The 24,155-nt window shown below is 39.7% G+C and overlaps 1 protein-coding gene across 2 annotated transcripts in view; it reads right to left on the reverse strand.

Moving 5' to 3' along the window:
* Positions 1-24,155, reverse strand: part of ext1c (exostoses (multiple) 1c) — a 76,168-nt gene that overhangs the window by 5,198 nt on the left and 46,815 nt on the right. For both annotated transcript variants that reach the window (XM_078267824.1, XM_078267823.1), the window contains exons 3-5: positions 8,835-8,928; positions 5,584-5,691; positions 1,472-1,591 (exon numbers count right to left, since the gene is read on the reverse strand). In XM_078267824.1, the coding sequence (XP_078123950.1) occupies positions 1,472-1,591; positions 5,584-5,691; positions 8,835-8,928 (322 nt within the window). The remainder of the gene's footprint in view (positions 1-1,471; positions 1,592-5,583; positions 5,692-8,834; positions 8,929-24,155) is intronic.

Here is a 24,155-nt window from a genome sequence, read left to right on the forward strand (position 1 = left end):
AACAAAAGACGGACAGGGAAAGATATACGTATACATATATAAACTGGATGCTAGATCTGTGAAGAGCAGGGAAATAACCTAAGCAGCTTTGTGTTTCTGCTGTATATTGCAATGACTCTTTCAAAAGATGAACCCAAAGCGGTGAAGGCTAACTGGCAGGTTGAGACTGATATTTGCAACATAATGACATATCATTTCTATACATTAGGGGATTTCTCGGGGAGTTCAGGCGCATCGGATGTGGAAAGCTTTGAAATGTTCTCTGGACCTACAGTACAATCAGAGCTGAGATAGTGAAAGAGTTGAAATGTAGAGCATGGGCCAAGGTCCAACCCCATAATCATAATGATAGAAGGGTGGTTTGATTCAAATTTGAAAAGCCTTTCTGAAAGAGGACTGATGATAGCACACAGGCAGTGAACCGCAGAGAGGTAGCAACTATGGCTGTGTGTTCAAAAGAAAACATGCTTACAGCAGTGGCTTCTTTTTGTAGATGTTTTCCCTGGATGTTGCTGCACGTTCCTCAACTTCCCTGAATTGTATGGTAGCAGAAACGCTGAGTATTTAGATTTATACATTTCATTTAGTTTTCTAGTCAATACTCAGCAGCCAAAAGCAACATTATCCAAAAGTATCTGTGGGAGATGGACAGAAGTCCTAGTGGGTCGAAGCTAAGATTTGGTATGATACTGTCAAAGTGAGATATTGAGTGATATATTACTAGAGTAAAGACAAGCATTTAAAACCGTTCATGAGTTCAGTTTTGGTTAACTTTGACAGACCGTCTCAACAGTGCAATAGTGACATTGCAGCTATTTTGCAGTTTTTTTTGGACTGCTCTGAGCGCTACAGGAGCAAGGCATCGCAAAGCCATCAAAGATCTGGCAGAAGAAGCAGAAAAAGGTAGCTGGTTGTGGTTGAGGAGGAAGGCGAAGAGTTGGGGGCCAGATAACACCTAGGGTATCAGCAGGGGGTGGCTGGGAGAAATCCCTCCACCACCAGGTGACGTACTGGGGGTAAAGGAGTGAAACGTCCGTGAATGGTGGTCCCCAGCTGATGACCCGTTAAGGTCTGGTACAGGTGTTTGATCTGTCTCCCCCAGAAGGCTTCACTAGAGGTCTGTTCTCCAAGGCACCGGTGGAGGTGTGTCAGGCAGTAATGCCCTGCAGGTAGACCAGCAACCTGTATCTCAGACTGAATTTTGACACTTTCCAATAAGTAATTTTTGACTGAAATAATGAACAATCCTAAGATAAAGAATGACCGGCTGTGGCAAGAAATGGCACAGCACAGAACAAAATAGCGCTAGCATGTTGCCAGCTGGCTAGCGTGTTAGAGGTTAGCTCATCAGCTACAGTAGTTTACCAAATAGCCCTGCAAGTAGTCACTGCATCACCGAGCTTCTAGAGCCACATAAAGCCTGGACTTTCTGTGACGGGGCCTTTATTGCTGAGTGTGTGTTAAGGCTGACCTCCAGTGTGGTGAGGACTATCTTGTCCACAGAGGAAAAGTAGGCTTCCCACAGCATCTGGGTCCTCTGTCTGAGGGCTAGGACTCTCTCATTCCCTACTGCTCTTACTGTGGATGGCACCTGAAGACAAAAGATGAGAAGAGTAAAACATCCAGACAGGGAAAAAAACATTAAAAAAGAAGAACAGAGAAGCGCTTTACTTTGATTGTTGTTTTTAAAGCAAGTCGTGTCTCTTAAAATAGACTAGAAAAGAGAAAAAGAGGGAAATAGCATTTAAGTGATCAAAACTGTGTAAACTGAACTGAGTGGTTGCTTAATTTGGCAATCTAAAAAAAACTAATTTGACACAGAGCTGATTTGGGGTGTGTTGTTCAGATAATTACACCTTAATTTGTAAAGACCACATTTGGGGGTTTCAAGTGAATCACCAAAATTGATTTAATCACTTAGAGAGTTAAGCTCAGCGGCTCAATGCAAGTGGAATAAAGCCATGATGAACTTAGAAAAGTGGGAGCGGTTGACTCCTTTGAACCCTTTCGTCTTCACACAGCTAACACATTTTCTAATGAGCGCCAGTTAAAGAAGCTGAGAAGCCACTAAATCTCTTTTTCTCTCTTGTTCTTTTAAATTCTTGTCCTTGTTTTTTCAACCTTTCAGTTTCTCTTCACATGCCTTCCTTCCTCTACATTTTACTACTTCACCTTTCTCCCCCTTTCTCTCCCCCCCCCCCTTCCTACTTTCTCCCTTTCTTTAGTACATCTGAAGGACGGCCTCACTAAAGCATCGTCCTTGCTTTGTCTGAAGTGTCTGCCCTCACTCAGCCTCTTCTGCAAAAACGTAACACTCCTTAACCTCAGATCACAGACCGTGTGAATATTTGTGTGCGTATTATATAGTTCTGCTGGTGGGCAGAAATGCCACTGATGAGGTCAGCTCATTCAGTCACATTCTGCCCTAATTTGAAAATGTCTCTCCTGCTCTGAGCTCTCAGGGGCTTGTTCCTGATCATTAGCTGAATGCCAATTCATGTCCTCTATTAGTGGAAATCAATGCAGAGGAGACATGATGTGTTTTGTCTGAGGGAGAGAGATAAAGGTTGTAGCTGAGAGTGAGCCGGCTTTGCTTGCTCATTGTGTTTGTTTGTGTGTCTGTGTGGGACGAGACACATACACACAGGATGAGAGAGCGAGTGCTTTTGAACTGAAGCTGGATTAAGGTCTCTATGGGTGTTTAATCTCAAAGGGCCCTAACCTGTACCTGTTTGATACAGGTAATAGAGAGTCTCTGTTTCACTTTCGCTTCTGTTACTCAATGCAATCTCTCACTCAGCATTTCTTTCTTTCATCGGTCTCGCTGAAAAAAATGAAGTGCCCTCCAGTGGTTTACTTTCCATAATCTTAAACAAATTGCCATCCACTACAGTAGTAGAAATTGAAACCGTTGGCATTTAAACAAAGTTAAATACTTTGGGAGCACACAGCCCTACATAGTGGATGTTTCCCAGTAACTACTGTATGTGTACATTTGACCCAAGATAAAGCTTCTATATGCTTAGCACTGATGTAAGGAGGACAATATTGATATTGATTCTGCGTAAAATAACCCAATAGAGATCATTATTATTTTAGTTTTTTTCCAAATAAAGTTTTTGACTGCTAAGAAATTGGATAAAAAAGTACAAAAAGTATTCTGAGAATAAATGCACTTTGACAGCAGCCGATCATGTAGCGCGAACAGGACGAGAAGGTATGTTTGGCAGTGCAGACCAGCAGATGGACGAATACCTGACTTCTTGAGTACTTGAAACACAAAGTTTAGGACTTGGGCAGCATTCACAGTATTCTTATCCAATTCTTCCGCACAATTTTTGGTCGCCTACTACTTCTGCATACTTTCACAAAAAACATTTAAATATCAAAATGTTCAGCTCTTTCAGGAAATTTGTGCTTGTATTCAACCTTTCTCCACCATTTATAGTTTTTTAAAATATTAAGCTTTTTTCTTTTTATATTGAAAGTCAATGGAGCAATCTTTAAATCCTCTTCAGGCTCCTTCTACTTCTAAATGCTACTGCTCCCACATGCTTTCACCTACAGATGTCATTCAAACTTTAAACTTTAATATTCACAACACATTCAGCTATTAGAAACTGATTCAGCTGTTTGATATCTTTTACAGTTTTTGTGTTATCACTGTTTAAGTTTAGTGCTTCTTTATGCTTTTTCTGCGTTTTTTAGGACTCCGCGTTTAAGAGCTCAGATCCATGTCCAGGCCAGCCCTTTTCATGGCGTTTTTTTCAACATAGTAATATACTAGGACTTTTTTTTTGACATACTATAATATGACCTTTTTCTTTTTTCAATATACTATACTATGAGTTATTTGTCACTTTTTTCGACATGCTATACTATGACTTTTTTTTACCACTTTTTGACAAAATATACTTTTACTTTTTTCAACATACTATACCATGACATTATCACTTTTTTGACATACTATACTATGACTTTGTTATAACTTTTTTCAACATATGTATATATATATATATATACACTATGATTTTTTTTAAATATAGACTTTTTTTTAACATAATTTTTTTTATATACTATACTACGAATTTTTCGACATACAATACTATGACTTTTTTTGATATACTATACCATGACTTTTTTTCGACATACTATACAATGACTTTTTTATCACTTTTTTCAACATCCCATACTTTGACTTTTGTCATCATACTATACTATGACTTTTTAATGGCTTTTTCGACATACTATGCTATTATTGTTATCAAGTTGATGCTTCCCTGTTTCATGATGGGGTTTTTTTGACACACAATACTATGACTTTTATATCACTTTTTTTCAAGACACTATACCATGACTTTTTTTCGACATACTATACAATGACTTTTTTATCACTTTTTTCAACATCCCATACTTTGACTTTTTAATGGCTTTTTTCAACTTACTATACTATTACTGTTTTCAACATTGATTATTTTTTGGCACATTTAATTGTCACTGCAGAGTCTAACACAGGTTCAATACCCAGTCCAGGTTTTTTTTTCGACATACAATACTGTGACTTTTTTCGACACATAATACTCTGACTTTGTAATGTATTTTTTTTTTTTTTTTTACATACTATGCTATTACTGTTTTCAACATTAAAGATTTTGTGGCACACTGGCTCAGTGGTTTGTACTGATGCCAACAGGAAACCAGCAAGTACTAACTGCAGAGATGTAACCCAGGTTCAATATACAGTTCAGGCTTTTCATGATGTTTTTTTTGACAAACTATACTATGACTTTTTTATCACTTTTTTCAACATACTATACCGTGACTTGTTTTCGACATACCATACTATTACTTTTTAATGTTTTTTTTCGACATACTATGCTATTACTGTTATCAACAAACATGGATCGGTGGTTTGCACTGCTGCCAACAGGAAACAAGCAAGTAGTCACTGCAGATTCTAACCCAGGTCTGATACCCAATCGAGGCTGGCACGTTTCATGACGTTTTTTTTTGACATACACTAATGTGACTTTTTTAATGACTTTTTTCGACATACTATGCTCTATATATATATATATATATATATATATATATATATATATATATATATATATATATATATATATATATATATATATATATATATATATATATATATATATTACTGTTTTCAACATGAATTCTTTGGAGGCACACTGGTTCAGTGGTTTATACTGCTGCCAACAAGAAACAGCCTGTACTTATTGCAGAGATGTGACACAGGTTTGATACCCAGATAAGGCCTTTCATGATGTTATAACTTCTTATCACTTTTTTTCCACCTACAATACTATGACTTTTTTTGACATACTATGCCATTACTGTTGTCAACATAAATTATTCTGAGGTTTATATAACATAATTTATTGTAAAACAATTGAAACAACAACGACATTTTATTTTTGAAAGTGCAGTAATGGCCCACAGGCATGCTGGGGCGCTTCAACACCCTAAAGGTAAATCCGGCCATCAAGATGTCCTAGTCGTGTGTCTGTGTTAGTGTGCACCTGTAAATAAGCGTGAGTAAATCCATCAGTGTATTACCTGTAGTAGTAATCGCTCATCTCCCTCAATGACTGCCTGGTTCCACTGTATGACATCAGAGAACGGCAGCTCCCAACCGTTACTTAGGAGCACTGGGATACACGCCGCCTGGACGAACAGACGGACACACACACACACACACACACACACACACAAACAAAAATGTATAGAGTCTTAGAGAGACAGTGACACTGATAATCCAACTGGTAACATGTAGAGCACATTGAAAAAAATCTATATATCAGTTTAATTGTAATCAGCTGCAGTTTGACTGGGTTCCTCACTTGCTGCCAGCATCTCTTTGGCAGTAACACAACATGACATACTATAGCTGCATGAATATAATACAATCTGTATGAGTTCAGTTCCAGCAGCTTGGCGATGCCAGGCTAAGCAGACAATATCATTAATACCCTAATACCCAAAAACAGTTAAACAAATCAACAGTGAAAACACCCTGAACTGTGAAATTTCCCTTAAGACTTTTCCCTTTATAACTTTTTTTCACCCAGAACACAAACAAAGACAAAATAAGAATTTATTTGCAAAACGTAATGTGCATTTTTTTTTATCGTTAGGAGCCAAAATCATGATTACGATTAAAATTTCGATTAATTAAACAGCCCCACTGTTAAGAGTAAAACCCCTATCTCTCCTTTCCAAGGAAGCCCTGGAGGTTTGTTAAAGACACTCATACACATGCAAACACAGATGTGGCTGACAGGGCGGACTCTTTGTGTACTAATTAGGTACAACCACTGAGGGGACATATGCAGGGAAGGGGGTAAAGAGAGGGATGAAGGGATGGGAGGAGAACAAGAAGGAACAGGTTGATACGTGGAGGCATCATGCTTTAATAAAGTTGATTTTTGATGTTGCCTTATCCCTCGTTCACTGACTGACTTTTTTTTGCTTTCCAAGCCTTTTGGTCTCCCCCTTCTCACTCTCTGTCCTCCTTTTTCCATTTCTTTCCACTGCAATCTCATCCCATCCTGCTCTCTTCCTCTTTCTACCCACTGTGATCTTGAGTGTTGATAGGTCTGGGTGCTATTTTTCTCTCTCACTTTATTCTAATTAAACCACCAGAGAACAGCAGCAGCAGTAGCTGAAATTGGTGGAGATCAAACGCTCTCTCTGGCCCACCGGGGCTACCAAGCTCCAAGCATTTCATCTGAGAATAAACCTGCTGAAGGACACCCGAACAAATAGAGAGACTTGTATGTCTGTGTGTGTATATGTGTCAAAATGAGCCGCAGGTTACAACGAGGTAACACGAAGACTCCCACAGTGTTAATCCAAGGCCTCTAAATTTAAAAATGCGGCCCGAGGCCCACCTGAGTCTTCTCCCCAAGAGATGAGGCACTCTGAGGGAGAGTTTCAAACATCTGAATCCTTTCCTGCCTAGAGGTAGGGTAATAGGAAAGCCTATGTGTGCTGTGTAGTTGTTTTTGGTTTGTTTGCATTGGGAGATAGAGAAGGCGGAGGGTTTGAGTAAATGCATATGTGCAAATGTGTGTCTGTGTGTATATTGGAAAGCTGGCAGCAAGTTTCCTACCACACTGGTACTGGTAATTGCCAGTTCTTTTGTGGACTTGGCTGGAACCAAAAGAGGACAAAAACACAACTGAAAAATCTTAAAAAGTGCCTTGAATGGAATAGAAAGAGGATGGCAGGGAGGAAAAGACTAAGAAAGAGAGGACAAAGAAAGAACACAGGAGGAGAAAGGGACCACGACTGCTGTCAAGCCAAGTGGGTTGTTAGTGTGGATTTGTCCATTCAGCAGACATCAGCGGTAGTGGGGCAGGCTGCCACTCCTATGGATGCTTCCGGACCATTCACACAGCGCACGCACACACACACACACACACACACACACACACACACACACACACACACACACACACACACACACACACACACACACACACACACACACACACACACACACACACAGGAGAGCAGTGTGGCCAGGGAACATTGTATCAGCCAGAGAGTTCAGTGTTATAAAAACAGCCACTACTGCTTCCTGCACTGGTGTGAGACTGTCGACTTGGGTGGCAGAGAGAGAACTGACGGACTGGTTTAAACTGTTCTCTCATTCCACTGCCTTTGTGGTTTCTTCATTGTTTGTGTACTTGCTTACTCGTGTACATTTCACTGATGGACTTAAATGAACAATTCCAGTGTTTGTGTAAGTGTGTGCGCCCGTCCGTGTGTGTGTTAATGGACCCATTTTAGTTTAAAAGGCCTAGCAAATAGCAAATAAAGGCTTTATCGTTAGATCTGCACTTAACACAACACAATGGTCTGGGGAAAACACTTACAGATGTGACCATTAAGGTGTCAATAACCAAAGGACTACATAAACCATGGCTCTGGAACATAAACATTCTGCATCCTGTGCACTTCCTTGTTGACTGAACTGTATATGAGCTGGCATGTGAAGCAGAGCTGTTTCCTGGAAAAGTGTAATTTGGTCACTGACATAACAGTTATATCCAGAGGAAAATGCTGCAGCTAATGTTGTTTTGATGATTGCTGTGTTGGCATGTAGTATGTAGAAATGTCAGCTGTGTGTTTATATGGGGCCTCAGAGAAACTGGAGAGTCCTAAAGTGCCCAGGCAGGATGAACAACACCGTTTTACAAAGAATATAGAATATAAAAGACAACATTAACTGACAGTATTATGGTACTCTATTTGCCTGTGTTAGTGAATGGTTTATACTTGTTAACACATACAGTATTACACAATATCAATGATTGTGTGCAGGACACAATAGATGATCGCCATCTGGCGTCTGGTTTATGTGTTGGGCTTTCAAGCGTCGAGCCATCACTGTGGCGGCAGAGTTTAACTGAACACATTTACACCGACAATGAAAGCAGAGATGTTTGAGTTGATCATGGTCCAATCGCTCTTAGTAAGAAGCCAGTTGAGGAAAAAGGGTTTCAGGGCCTTTAATGCTGAGGAATGCAGGTCATATTTCATGGATCCAGGATACTATGCATCCTGATAAAGTTCCCTTGGCCTTTGGAATTAAAATAGCCCCACATCATCACATACCCTTCACCATACCTAGAGATTGGCATGGTTTTATTTCAGTTAGCCTAATAGCTGGTTTGATTTGCATTGAGAGATGATTTCATGGAAAGTACCCCATGCCAGTCTCTAGGTATGGTGAAGGGTAACTTTAGCATGGGTGTGCTAACTTCTGCACATGACTGTATATACAGTATATATATATTTACCTGTAGTGACTCTAGGAAGCGAAAGGACCCAAGGCGTCGACCTCGAGGCACCAAACAGAAGGTGGAGTTGTGTAGGAGCTCCTGGTAATCAAACCTAACAAAGAGAGAAGAAACAATTAACAAAGCATTACGGTAATCTATATGTTTTTATTTCATTTAATTTTAGCAGAAAAAAAGACAGAGCATGTATAAGGGCGGAACAACAAATCTATTTTAAAAGTAAGCAGAATGACGCGACAATAAAGTTACACAGAATTTCAAGGGGCTGAGATGGGAGGTTGTTGAAAGGATCTGTTAATAATTACAGTTTTGATTCTGAAGAAAGAAACATCTTTAGAAACGTTTTTCAAATGTGATATGGGACTTTTTCCAAACTTTAGAATATGTACAGAAAAAACGAACTAGAGCCAAAATTGCTATAAAAACCAGGTATAGGGTTAAAGTTTAAGATAAATATTTCAAGCTATATTGAAGAGCCTAAGAATTGGTTCAATAGGATAGTCATATATAAGCATAACTGCATGAAATATGTATTGGAACAGAGTGTAAGATGTGACCTTATCTGACTGTAAATATATAGTTCTCTTTTCAGCTCTTTCATACCTCTCTGAACACACACTTCATGCAGTATGTGTAAAGATAGATGCCAAGATGTTTGTCGTTATTTAAGTGCTTTTTTAAAAAAAAACAATTTACGGCCAGCTGTGTGCTTGAACCCAGTTAAATACGGAATTAAAGTCAGAAGTGAGTCTGGTGGTAAAAAATGAGGTGATTATAGGAATGAAAAAAAAATAAAAAATAAGAATTTGTAAAACTACTGATCAGTGGTGGCATGGAATTCATAAGATTTTTTTATTTCAGAAAGTAATACATGTTTTAACAAAAATGTACACAAGGAATAGTGTAAAACATTATTTAACGTTTTGTTTTTATATATAGTTTCTGTTCTTGAAGATGTGATAGGGATGTAGAGAGCTATCCATCCCACTCGATTTGTGATTTAGTGGTGAGTTGCTGAAGTGTCAATTATGTAAGAGATGAAAATATTAAATAAGGCTATTATGTGTATTAGACAGGCTTTGAGTTGGTGTTGGTTGTTGTGTGTCTGAGTGGTTGTGTTATGTATTGACTCTTATTGTGAGTATAAATGTTATGGATGTGTATTGAAGTATTGTCAAAAAATATGAAAGCCCAGGAAGACTACCTACCGTTACAATGCAGTAGCTAATGGGGATCTAAACAAACAAAGTGAAATAACTAAATGATAGCAAATAAATCTAATAAATGGCCTGCCAGTGTGGTGACACATGCCTCTTTTGATATATGATATTTAACACATCTGTCACACATAAAATAAACCAGGACTTTTGTGGCTTTCAATTTCTGATATTTATCCATAATGGCTCAGATTATGTACAGTAATAAATCTCCCAACTTTTTTTCCACCCTCTGCTGACATGTTGGCACCAGTACAGATAGCTACTGTATGTTGGAAAATATATCCATCACTGAGCTCATAAGTAAATATGCGCTAATCTCTGTTCTCTATTGATTTGTGTTGTAGACAAGAAGGTTTGAACTGGTGCCACTACTCCCACTGACTGCTGCCATACGTTACCCGGGTGAGCTCCACCACTTCATACTCATATTTCATATTTGCGCAATGAAAAAGAAGCCAAATGGAAACCTCTGCATCAATGCATGCCTTCATCTGCTGAGTGGAACAGAAAAGTACGGGTGGTGTAACGTCTCATGGTAAAGAACTGCACAGTGGAGTAAACAGATGGGAAAACAAACATGGCTTTAATGGGAGAGTTCACTCTGCTCCTCATCGTCTCATTACTTCACGACACCCCCTCCTTTAGCTGCTGCTCTTATCCCGCTTCCTCCTTGTCTTCTTTCTTAGCCCTCCCTTCCTTCTGAATCCAGCTCTCTGCTTGTTTATTTGCAGAAGGGATGTTAGTATAAAATATGTCTGCCATTAATCTTCTCACTCGCTTAGTCATTTACCCTCCGTGAGTGACGAGGTGCAGGCCTCACTTTGCTCCCTGGATGAGAAAATTGGAGATTTCATTGCTGATGTTGGCATCAATTAACACTGCTACACTCAGTCCTGGACATCAAGATCTGAATGGATGTCACTGTATGAGTGTGTATTCGATATGAATGTGTCAAAACACACCAAACGGACAAAAACACATACATACACAGTTTACTGAAAGGAAGCCTTGTTTGGCGTTCCCTACGGTTTTGCTCGGATATTCCTCCACCTGTTGATAGAGCTTTGCTATCACCACTGCTGTACATATACATGTGTGTGTGGGCGTGTGATGGATCTGTGTGCATCTGCAGCAGCATAAATCCTCTAGCCTTGGGCAGTGATGTATATTTGAAATGAATACCAGAATAACAGTCAAGACGGTTAAAGAGATTTACACAATGTATTTCTAAGGGATTATGTGTCCAAATCTTGTTCTGAGCTTGAGATTTAGGTAAACACATTAATTTAGTTATGCATGAGTAAATTAACTTGTAGATTGCATCTGTAAGGATGTACAACTCCTCTGTGTATTTGGACCAAGGGAATAAATAAATGTTTTAACTGAGAGTGTGTGTTGCATTTAAAAGTAAATAGGTTTAATCTCCTAGAGTAAATATATTTTGTTGGAGTAAAAATACATTAATATTTCCTTACATACACACACAGTATGTGCATTACTGTAAATGTTTGTGTGTTTGCATGTATAGTATCTTATGTGAGACAGAGGGGCCTCTTGTATCTTGCAAGTGCAGTGAGACTGAGCTGGTAAGTCTGACCCATTTCTCTGTGTTCCTGCTGTTTGTGTGAGTTTGACAATGCGTAACTAGGAGTCAGCTTGTGCATAAGGTAGTGTATGTATGTGAGGTGCGCATACATATACTACTTCATGTGCATTGTGCACAACTTTGGTCTGTCTAGCCGGCTAGTCTGCTGGCTGCTGTTCTTTAAGGAATGGACTTAAATGCAGGGAACAAGTAAATCATTTAATAGCACTTTGTTCCAACAACAAACAACCAGGCCTGCTGTGTATCTCCTTTACTCTGCCTCCCTCTCTCGCTGTCCTTTTCTTCTTGCCTTTGAGTGAACATGTGTTTGTTGCTGTTGTGTGTCATAAAGATTCCACAGGAAAACATAAAAAGTTGGTTAGTGTATGCATATGGATAGACCCTGGATTACAACACTATGCCAAATGACCAAGTGTAAATGTGTGCCTGTGTATATGTGTGTTAGAGGATTGGTTTTCCCACATTAGATGCTGAAATCAACTGTTTTGGAAAAAGCCAAGAATGTACATGTTCCACCCTTTAAAATGTGAAAATGTCCTTGTTTTGTTGGCACTATATGATCGTAAAATATATATCTTTGAGGTTAGAACTAATTCTGAAGACATTATCTTTAAATGAACCGACCCTGTAAATGCCTCTTCAGGCTTATCATAGATTTAAAAAAAAATGAATACAAAAAAAATGACTCACTGTGTATTCATGTGTATGTGATTGCATGCATGTCATTTCATATTGTGCATGGCAAGGAATGTAGCACACTAGACTCCCTGCATGTTAATGTGGAAAAGCATGCATACTGTAGTATAATACTGTAATGTACACGCATGGACCTGCACCTACAGAATAATCAAGGGAGGATTTAAATGAATACTGTGTGCACTGGATGGCAGTTAGCATGATTGTTATCTGGAAGCCCTCATTGTGAATGTGCTCAGATCTTATGTGTGTGGATGTGGATTACATTACAAAACAGATATACTAGTAAATTATTGTTGTGTCAAAGTCCATATTTGAATGAACACAGTGGATTTATGGTGCAAGCATGCAACTAAGAATGCAATATACTGTATACTGTGCAACTAACGGTTATGTTCCCTATTGATTAATCTGTAGATCTGTAGAAAATACTGAAAATCCCCATCACAATTTCCAAGAGACCAAAGCGACATCTTTAAATTGGTTGTTCGACCATTAGTCTAATATCCAATAATACCATTATATAAAAAGCAGGAGAATGTATCTGCTCAGCACCAAACACGACTCCTGATGAATGCTAATGTTCTACTATGTGTCTGCTATATGTGTAAATAAACACATGATGACATGAGTACCATATCAAAGATGTGTTTAAAGCTAGTTTCTATTGCCTCTAAGGCAAGTTTAAGAGGATGGAACTAGCATATATTTGGCGATTTTGTGTGAAAAAGACTATTTTTAAACTATTGTTTTAGTCGACTAATTGTTTCAGCATTATGTAGTTATGTTTGGGCATGTGTACAATCTGGAGAAACATTGTGTACCTAATGTTTTGACACTATGTATTGTCTGAATACATTTTAATCTCATTTGTATTCTCTTGATTGCACATTGTTTGTGTTGTTTGTTAAAAGACTGATTGTGCACACACTTATATCTGTAGAAGTCAGCACTGCTCTGTCTGTGTGTGTGTGTGTGTGTGTGTGTGTGTGTGTGTCCCCAAGGAGGACAGATATAGTTACATATTAAACATACAATATGGAGCCAATCTATGTAAGATAAGTTGATTGTGTAGTTGGGACACACACACACACACACACACACACACACACACACACACACACACAAACACAGATTTCATGGCTATACTTTTTCGTATTGCTGTCTCTGATAGCCACAGTCTCATGCATGAGATAAATAGAGACACCGAGTTTCTTACACCCACCCTGTGTGACACACACACACACACACACACACACACACACACACACACACACACACACACACACACACACACACACACACACACTCATGTCAAGGCATTGGGCTCAGTGTGATACCACTATCATCGAAGCTGAGTTTACTAAAATTGCACCATTCGGAGTCACTGACTGTTGTTACGTGTGTTTGGTACTGTCTGATAAGCAAATCTGCTTCTCCTCGACCCTATCATCTCCAGAGCCCTTCTTTTCACTCATAAACCCATCAGCTTCACCCTCCCTGACTGACTTGTTTCTCCGTTACATTTTTTTCTCACCCTCCATTTTGTCTGTATGTGTGATTCTTATTTATTTCTACTATAAACAAAAAATGCCACTCACTCAGTGGTTTCCGCTTTCCTTTCTGCCTTCAAATGTACACTCATTCCTCTATACTAAACTACTGACCATTCAACGAATATTGAAAGTAAAAAAAAAGCGGAGAGGTGAGGGATGGAGGGGAAGCAGGAGGGAGGAGGGAGGGTGGATGCTTCTTGATTGACAGCAGCTTCTGGTCAGTTGATCTCCACTCTGCTTCCTGTAAAGGTCAGGTGTTAATAGAGTGTGTGTGCTCCAGTATGTGTGTGTATGCATGTGTGTCCCTGTTCGTGAACACAAGTGTGTGGTTGACCAAGGTTATGGATTATCTGCCACAGCGCTAACAGGACACTGTCAATACTTTTCCTACTCATGTACACCTCATCGAGCACAACGAGACCTGAGTGGCAGAAGCGACTGTAATTTCAGCACACACACATCCATACAGTACACGGCTAATCACTGCCACTGTACAATGAAATTAAAATGCACTGTGTATCATGTACTAGACAATAATATTGTTTCATTTTCAGCCTGGACTAGTATTTAAGATGCATATCTCAAACTCAGTTTGATTCTGGCCAGGTAACGCTGCCATTACCCCTCCTCTTTCCCCACATTTCCAGCCACTTCTCTACTAAAAAAACCTTAAAAATCTTTAGCATTTCCAGAATTCTGCTACTCCTGCTCTGGTGACTGCATCACCCTTCCAATACCAGTTTCCCTACCACCTCACCAAAGTTCCCTTATTCTCCATTTCTCCAGTTCTCCATTCCTACATGCTAGCTTCCTGTCTCCTCCACCCAGGACCAAGCACAGAACCTGGGGTAACATTACTGGTATTTGGCTGATGCTATTATCCAGAGCAACTTACAATGAGTTAGTAATATGACACTACATATAGTGTGTGATATGAGGCCACATTATGCACATAATATGGATAATAAAATAAAAGGCCTGTATTTGGGAGACAAAGGACAGAAAAAATGCTAAAGACGGAGGGAGAGAAATATGTATGCAGCCAGCTGCTGCAACCTCTGGGACTCAGGAGGAAGGGAGGGTTGGAGGAGAGAAAGTCGCAAAACCACAGCTCTGTCTGCAGGCAATGGGTCAGGCGCTTGGCTACAACAGACGCTAAACATGCCATCAGACAGAAGCAGAAGCAGAGGAAACATATTAGTGATGTATTTTATTGTAAGTGAAGCATTATTTGGACAATATAGCACCATGAAACCCAATTTAAAGAATGAGCCAAAATGTGAACACCAAATTGTAAAGATTACAGGGCATGGAAAGGGAAAAAAAAGATGCAGAGACGTAGAAAAGAGAGACGGAGTGAAAGGCAGGAGGCTAAACAGACAGTTCAGGTTTCAGTATGCAGAGGAATGAGCTCTTCTAGTATCCACTTACATTAAACAGAGAGAGAGAGACGAGTGTGAATGATGTCCTGTTGATGTCACACGGAAGCAAGAGTGCCCATAATCTTTACTTTTCCTCCCCCTCACCATCCCTTCTGTCTTAATTTCAGTAATCTCCATGTCAAGAAAGAAATGGACCGGTGTTTGCATGTACATGTATGTGTGTGTGTGTGTGTGTGTGTGTGTGTGTGTGTGTGTGTGTGTGTGACAAGTCAACATGAGAAAGATAAGGTGTATCCAGATGCTAAATCCTATTCTGCAGCTGTTGTACTGTTAGAACTAAGAACTGCCCCCCCCCCCACACACACACACACACACACACACACACACACGCACGCACGCACACAACGTTACGTCCCAGCTTCATCGACTGTCTAATAGCAGATGGACAGATAAGCCATTTCCTACAATCACTGAATCTTATTCATCTTCCGTTCTCTCACTCTTTTCCTTCCTGTTTCCTCTTCCTCATCTTTCAGCACCTTGATGGCGATCCAGTGTGACTATCACAAAAAAGTTCTTTTGCAAATTATGAAATGTCTGAAAAGGGTATAGATGCATGACAGTGCTCACACAAATATTAAAAGTTAAACTCATAAGGATCAAAATAGACAGTGCTGCAGTGGGTATTCACAGGAGCCAGCATGAAATTACACACACTGAATTGAATCCCGGAGCTTTTCTGCTTGGAGATCCAGCAAAGATTTGAAAGATCAAGTCAGGAAAAGTAACATGAATAGACATTTCAGTTGGATCGTACTGCAGTGTAATTAAAATGGTTTCAAATTGTAAACCTTGTCCATGCCACCAGAGCCTTGGTGCTCTGCCCACTTGTTGAATGAGGCTTACATATGTGATATGTCATTGTTTATCTACATAATGTCATCTTCTTTATCAGAAGGTTGCCTCTTTTTTTTGTGTTCCTAATGGAGATCCAAGTAAGATGTGTTGGTAATATGATGAAGGTAATGACAAGTAGACGTTAAAAGTTCAGGGACTGAAACTTAGTCGTATTTTTGTCAGCATTCTGGTAGTGTGACAATCCCCAAATTTCATTCAGTTGTGAGTGTCTCAGACCCCTCTGCAAATGGACGCCATTTATATAGCGCGTTTCTTGTCTTAACGATGACTCAAAGCGGTTTAACATAATACACGTACCATTCATATGGTATGGCCGAGGCTGACATGCAAGGTTATAAACATTCACACACATTTACACCCTGACGGGAGCATTTGAGGTTCAGTGTCTTGCCCAAGGACACTTCGACATGGGACTGCAGGGCCAGGGATCGAACCACCGACCTTCTGATTGGTAGACGACCACTTTACCTCCTGATCTCTGGTTGTTGTGGCTGTCCCTCGCGCCATACAGCCATGTTTGACCCATACACACACCTGGGCTCCACAGGAGTGTTATTAGTCATCCCCAGACATGGGGGCTAACGTCTGATGCCTTCTGTGCAGTCGGCCACGCAGTATCAAAAGCCACCATTCCTCTGTGTCTCTTTGCTATCTCGCAGCAGACTCACTGATGGATTTTCTGCCACGCAGCTTTGTATTCCTCAGTTACCAAGAGTCATTACTGTTAAGGGCTCGAGTGCTGGGCTAAAAAGGAGTGATTTTTTTCTCCCTTTGCATTTGCATGCAGTTGTTTCACCTTTGTGACATTGAGTCATCGTATCCTCAGGAGTGACAATTAAACTCTTTGGTTAACATAATAAATCTGTACATATTTTTCTTTTATAATCTGCTTTGACATCCTGATCATGAAGTGTTTTTTTGTTTTGTTTTTTTAACCCTGTTCCCTAAAGACAATTTAAAATATAATTGTTAATTAATAAGAGAAAACATACACTATTCATTAGCAAAGAACCTGCAATTTGCACATGGAATATGACTTTTAACAAGCAGACAAGATTATGTTAATGCAGCAACCTCTCTCCAGTTAACGGTGTCATACACAGGCCTCATTTCAAGTTTACACCTTTTTAAATTAACACTAATTGCATTAACACCCTTCACAGCATACAGAACCAGAATCATCCAATGCACACCTGCTACCAGAGTTCAGGCTCATCTTTTGTCACAATGCACTGGTTTTCTTTTCACAGATAAAAAAAAACATTTCTTTTTGATACATCAAGGCCTAAAATGCCATATTTTCTCAATCAAGGCTTTTCTGTTTGCCACTGCCTTTTAATAAATTCAATTTGGGATTTTATTTTACTCCTATTTATGTGTCTTTTTATATTTACTCATTTTTCTTTTATATCTATTTATATCTATTTATATCTTGTTTCTTTAATACCTTTTCTGTCTTCTGTAAAGCACTTTGAATTGCCTTTCCTTTAAATGGTGCTCTACAAATAAACTTTCCAAGTTATTCTGTTTTAACAAGAAACCTTATTATATCACGACTTTATTTTGTTTATGTATTCTATCGTTACAAAATCTTTTACATAAAATCAATTAATCTCATAAAAGCAAGTTACCTTTCTCATTATGACATGATACGTTTGTGTGTTGACACATATTTGGCATATTTTTATGCTAAATGAATTTGTAGAAAAATATGTATATTTCTAAAATTAAGATATATTTTTTGAAAAGTACAGTTTTGGTATCGTCGAAATTCAGTTAATTTTTTTTGGTTGCTATTTTACATTGCTTTGTTTTTAGGGTACAAAGGCCAAAAGATTGGAAAACACTATTACAAAATCAATTGGTCCTGTTATCTAAAATCGTTATTGCAAATGTTTCAAAAGTGTGTTTGCGTACATGCAGATTTTTGTGGCTGCATTCCTGCCATCCTGCAGTTATTATCACTGTTGACATTACAGAGGTCCTGAACTCTGCTAGACAAACCACATATCCAGTCCAAGCCTTTTATATCCAATCTGTTGTTGGTTCTGGACTCAGTGCTCTGCTGCACACACACTCATCATGTACACAAATACACTGACCACCGGGTACCCTGTCATTACACACAATCCCTCCTCTGCTGAGTGTGTTCCTGTGTGTGCGCGCCGGTTTCTTTTAATACCACTCTCCATGCGTACTTACTCTCCTCTCTGCCTCTTTGTCTTAATCTGTTTCTTTCCCCTCTGTCTCTTGTTAATTACACAGGCGGGAGGACTAAGCTCTCTAATCTGAACAGATACGACCCCACCGCCAGCTGATCCCTTAACGCTGTTACTTATACCTCAATCCAGCTCCCGCAAAAACACACACACACACACACACACACACACACACACACACACACAAATACACACACATACAGAGATGCAGCCAAACAAACGTGCATGTAAAAATAAAAAATTTATGAAAGGTGGATTTGTATCCAACACAATGAGGTCAATTAGAGTTTAGGTGCCATATCAAGATTCATATTGTGTGTTTCTTAATTTTCCTGTAAACGACTCTGAATTCAAGGATGATATAAATGTTTCAGAGAAGAGATAAATAGGTCTCCATTTTCTGCTATTCCTCCTTGAAAATAAAGTGGACAATCTGCTGAAATTTTAGAGACTCAAAAGGATTTTTATGTGTCCTGCATCCATGTAATAACAAAATCGTGGCTTTATTCAGATTAAAGCTACATAAATACCGTATTTTAAGTAGTTCCAGCTAGTATTATCAAAGTGCTTTTCACTGAATCTATTCAGTGTATCTTTTTTTTAAAAATGTTTTTACATAAAACCACATTTTTCATGTTTGGCTAAAAGCGGAAAAAAGTGCAGGTTTTAGCAAAAAGCCTCTAAAAAGAGAGTAAAAAAAATACTGCAGATTAAATTATATGAGCACATACAAACTCATACAGTACTCCTTGGGCATTAACACAGTGGTCAGCTACATGTAGTAGCTAGAGAGAGGGTGTGACAGTCTTCATCATGTGGGGTTGTTAGTTATATATAGAAATGGGAGCACAGCTGTCTGTCCATTTGGCTAAAAGCACAGCAGCACAGGAACACGACCATGAAGTCAGTGGCCTCTGTATGGAGGATAGAGATGGTAAAAGAGATCTCAACATAGCTGCTGAGAGAACTTGGAAAAGGGAGGGGGGGACAGAGGACATTCAACAGAGCTGGGCTTGCAAAAAAACAGTCTGGATTAGCATTCATGCAAAGTGGGTTCTGCCTCAGGGGCCCAGATCCCTGAGGCCCCAAAAGCCACAGTCTCACTGCATGTCACCGGATTTTTGGTCATTTGATTAATTGCAAATTTCTTAAAGCCAGTCATGCATAATCGTTGGCAGGTGGACAGGACAGAGCCAGGCTAGCTGTCTACTCTTTATGCTAAGCTAAGATCACAGGCTACTGGCTGTAGCTTTTAACGGAGAGATTTAAAAGTGGTAAAAAACAACAACTGTTGCTTAGTTATTTTAGTTTTTTTTGTCGTATGAGTCCTGCTGTTGTCAGCACCTGAGAAGGCCTTTGTGAATGCTGTACATGAAGCAATCTGTTTTGATGTGAGCGTCAGTATCGTAAAAGAAGACAGAATAAGGGAAATTACTGTGCTATGATCAATGAATGACTCTTTCTACAAAAGCTTCAGGTTGAAATGATCTCATCACGCTGGCAGTTTTTTTTTTCTCAAGAAAATAAAATTGTTAGACGGTGACAAAATGAATTGATAAGACTTTTGCAGTGTTAAGAAAGTGTACTCTCTCCTTGTCTTTGATGAGGAATATCAAAAGAGTAAGGGGTAAATAAGGACACAGAAACAGAGAGAGAACGCAAGGATATATAGAGACAGAATATAAAACCCAGCATGCACTCTTTGCAAGAGAGGACAGAAAGAAAGAAAGAAAGAAAGAAAGAAAGAAAGAAAGAAAGAAAGAAAGAAAGAAAGAAAGAAATAACTAGAAATGGCTGACTGTCAGCCTGCTTGCCTCCCCTGGCGTGCAGTAGGTGTCTTGTGCAAGTCTAGCGTGACTGATCTGAAATCAGGTTTTCTGCCTATAAATATAGAGCCGAGCAAGGCAAGGACTCTTCTGATTCTCCTGATTTTCACAATGGGCGAGTGCGTATAGGCCACAACCCTGCTTTCATTTTCCATTACGGCTGGATACTTTATCCATTATGCCCATTGCAGGATAAGGGAGGGAGCACGGATGACTTGGGGGGGGGGGGGCTCAGAAAACACTGAAAATGAGTCTTTCATTACTTTGCTTCATAAGTAATGATGCTGGGAGGGATGGATACGGGAGGGAGGGAAAGAGAGACACACGTAAGCTGAAAGCAGGAGCAGCACACATGCGCCAAGATGGTCTTTTGGGTGAGATGGGAGAGGAATTATTTATAGCGAATTTACACATCAATGACAGTTTTCTTTCCCTTATGAATTTCTCTGCTGCATGCTGAAAATAAAATGTGTTGGGAATTCGTACGGGTGGTAGGGGAATGCTGCATTTTTGAGCCCACACATGGGTATGTACACGTATGAGGAGGGACATGTGTGTTCTATGTACCTTTAAATGTTTATCCACAGATAAGTGCCAAAAAAAGTTTTGTTTTTTTCCTGGCTGCCAGACAATTGCCAGATTTTGGTCCCCGTGATGAGGCAAGCCAACTGGCAGCTCACCGGATAGTCAACAAACTCACACACTCAGAGACACGCACGCACGCTCGCACACACGGACGTACACACGCAAATCCAATCAACTGCACCACTGTCATTGCTGGACCACCTATGGGCCTTTAAGCCAAACAGACAACAACAGACATTGCATTGGTGACAATGGGGCTGATTTGGAGAGCACAGAGTCAAACACACAAGTTATAAAGCTATTTTAGCTCTGAACAAATACTGCCACATATAGACAAGCAGCTGTACTAATAGCGGTGATTGAAACGCCCATACACAGGTGGTGCTACAATAGGTATGGCTATCATGTGGCGGCTCCTTCTGAAGTCAAATGAGAGGGAAAGTCAGAGAGCGAGAGTTTGCAGAGACTGTAGGATCATTAGTATGGCCATCAGTCATATGTATAAAACCCTCCTTTCATGTCCTCACAAAGCCCCAAATAGCTCTTCCGTTAACATAAAGGCCATGAGACTGTATGTTCTCTGCCCTAAAGTACATACGTAATGTTAACACAACTAACTTAACCACTAAAGTTTCCAGACTCAGGTTGAACACTAGTCCTGCTTATTTTCTACCTTAATGAACATTATGTCACAAGAGATTAACTGCCACCCTGCAAAAATAGAGAATGAATCTCATTTTGGGACTTCAAATGGCACTGACCTTAGGTTTTATGACGAAACATAAAACAGTTGACGGCTGCTTGTTTTATGGAGCCATCTCTAAATAGAGCCGCTATTCATAAAGTGTGCCCATTTATCATAAACTTTCATGGTCAAATGAGTGGGGTTGAGTCTTCCAACTGGCTTGACTAAACTTATGATTGAATGTCACTGGTAGGTGTCCCGCAAAGAAGTTTTGGTTTTTGACAGAAGGCAATGTGTTTTGTTTGGGACCTTTCCAGCAAACTATAAATTACATAAAGTGATATGATTATTTGAGTACTGAAATCTATTGCTGTTACACTGTAAAAAACATGTTTCAAGCTGCTCTAATCAATATTTTCATATTAAGAATAAATCACGTGTCATGATCCAACTCTCCAGTTTGCTCTATGGAGCGTTAGAGCATCTTTCAGCTCATTGTTTAGATTTCATACAGTAGGCCGCAACTTTACTGTTTTAGTTCACTCACTGCTCGTATCCGCATTATTTCCAGACACAGCAGGCAACTGTTTTCAGTAAAGAAAACTGGGCCACCAAATGGGCAACATAGTGGAGCATTTGGCAGCTAAAGAGCCAGATAATTTTCTCAGGAGTTGGTGAAGCTAAAAGGAGAGTGAATATTAAACTTTTAAGACACATCCACCTGATTATTCTATTAGCAGGTGGATGTGTAAATAAGCTAACATATTCACATATACATTTTACAAGGTGTTAATATGTCAATGTTGACAATGTGTAAAAATCTTTTTAAAGAAATAGGTCAAAATGTTTGGAAAAATGCTTACTTGCTGAGTTAGATGAGCAGAATGATACCACTTTCACGTCTGCAGGATAAATGAGAAGCTACAGCCAGCAGCTGGTTAGCTTACCTTAGCACAAAGAGTGTGGGTTATGGGCGGAATTCCAAGAAATAGTCCTTCACATAACCCTCTGCAAAACAACAAAACCAGATAGCTGTTTCCCCTGTTTCCAGTCTTCATGCTAACCTAAGCTAACTGGCAGCTGGATGTAGCTTTATATTTATTTTGCAGACATGAGAGTGGTATCAATCTGCTCATCAAACACTTGTAACTACTAAACTGTCCTTGTACCTTTAAGGTTAAAGCATCCGGCAATCATGTTTAATCTCGTTCATTCGTTTCTTTCGTCGTTTTTCGCCCTGTTATGTACTCTGTATGACTGTTAAGATATTAAAGGAAGAATGGTATAGGTTTGTATACATGTGAAGGGTTGGATGGAAACCTCACGACGCGTCTCTTTCATATTTATCCTCCGTGATTGTCTGCTTGCAAAACACCAAAATGAAACATATGCACTGTAATTGCATATTAACCCAGATTGTAGTTAGGGAATTGATACACATTCTTGAGTGGGGCTACAAAAGATCGTTGAGGAAGATTCTCGGCTGAGACTCCCTAATGTGAACATAATCTGACTTTGTGATATTTAATCTTCTATTAATAGTCACACGGTTTAGGAGATTTTGCATATTTCACTGAGCTGCATTTTGCACCTAAAACCATCGGAAAACTCTGAGTCATGATCAAGCCTGGTTTAACACTGATCTGTCAATGTGGACTGTTATTACTAAGCAATATGTGTGACTAATGCATGACGTTTGAATATAAAAGCAGAAAATAACAACACAATCTGTAACTATTCCAGGATGGTGAAAACTTTAAATTACCTTCTCCAGCTAAAATGGATATTACAGCCACAAAAGAAATGTCTGTTGAAATAAAGCACAAATCTGACAATTTTCTGCCTGACACTTTTCACCTGTGGATGATATTCGCTAGATACACACAGCCCTTATTTTAGAGAAGATTTAGAGGATATTGGAGCTTGCGGTGACCCTTTCACCTGTCATGGATATTGAATGGACAAAAGACTGATGCGGGTTGGCTGCAGACGTGTGCAGACAAGTGGAGCAGAGAGGAAAGAGGACCAACAACAGTGAAAAAGACAGTATGGCATGGGCAGAGAACAGATGTGTTCCTTTGTAAGGGTCATAAACATGAGTCATTCAACTCTGAAGATGGCTGAAGGGCACAGGCAATGTAAACAAAAGTGTGATACAGGGGAAAATCACAGCTCTGCAACATTACACTGGCAAATGCAAAAGACAAATAAAAGGCTCTGTGATAGAGGGAGTGAGAAAACAAGGCAGAAGTGGAAGAATTAAGAGAGCAGGGAGGGAAGAAGAAAGAGCGGTAGGGAGACAAAATGGTCTGTTTTCAGCAGCAAATGTGGTCGCGGTGAAATCCATCACTGGAGGTACGGCTGGCAGCTCATCTACACACACAGCTTTTGTTTTATGGCGTTGACACCGCCATTGCTGCTGTGTTTTCATCAGTCAGGGCCCTGACACCACCCTGGGGAGTCGCACATGAACAGGCAAATGTGTGGGCAAAGGAAATCGGTGCATCTGCATGTGTGTGTGTGTGTGTCTGTGTGTGTGTGTGTGTGTGTGCGTGCATGCATGCGCAAGCGAGCTCACACTTGTTTGTTGCTACCTGTGTCCCGGTGTAGTGAGAGATGCAGGGTGTG

The sequence above is a fragment of the Sander vitreus genome, chromosome 14, assembly GCF_031162955.1.
Source record: "Sander vitreus isolate 19-12246 chromosome 14, sanVit1, whole genome shotgun sequence".
Lineage (NCBI taxonomy): Eukaryota > Metazoa > Chordata > Actinopteri > Perciformes > Percidae > Sander > Sander vitreus.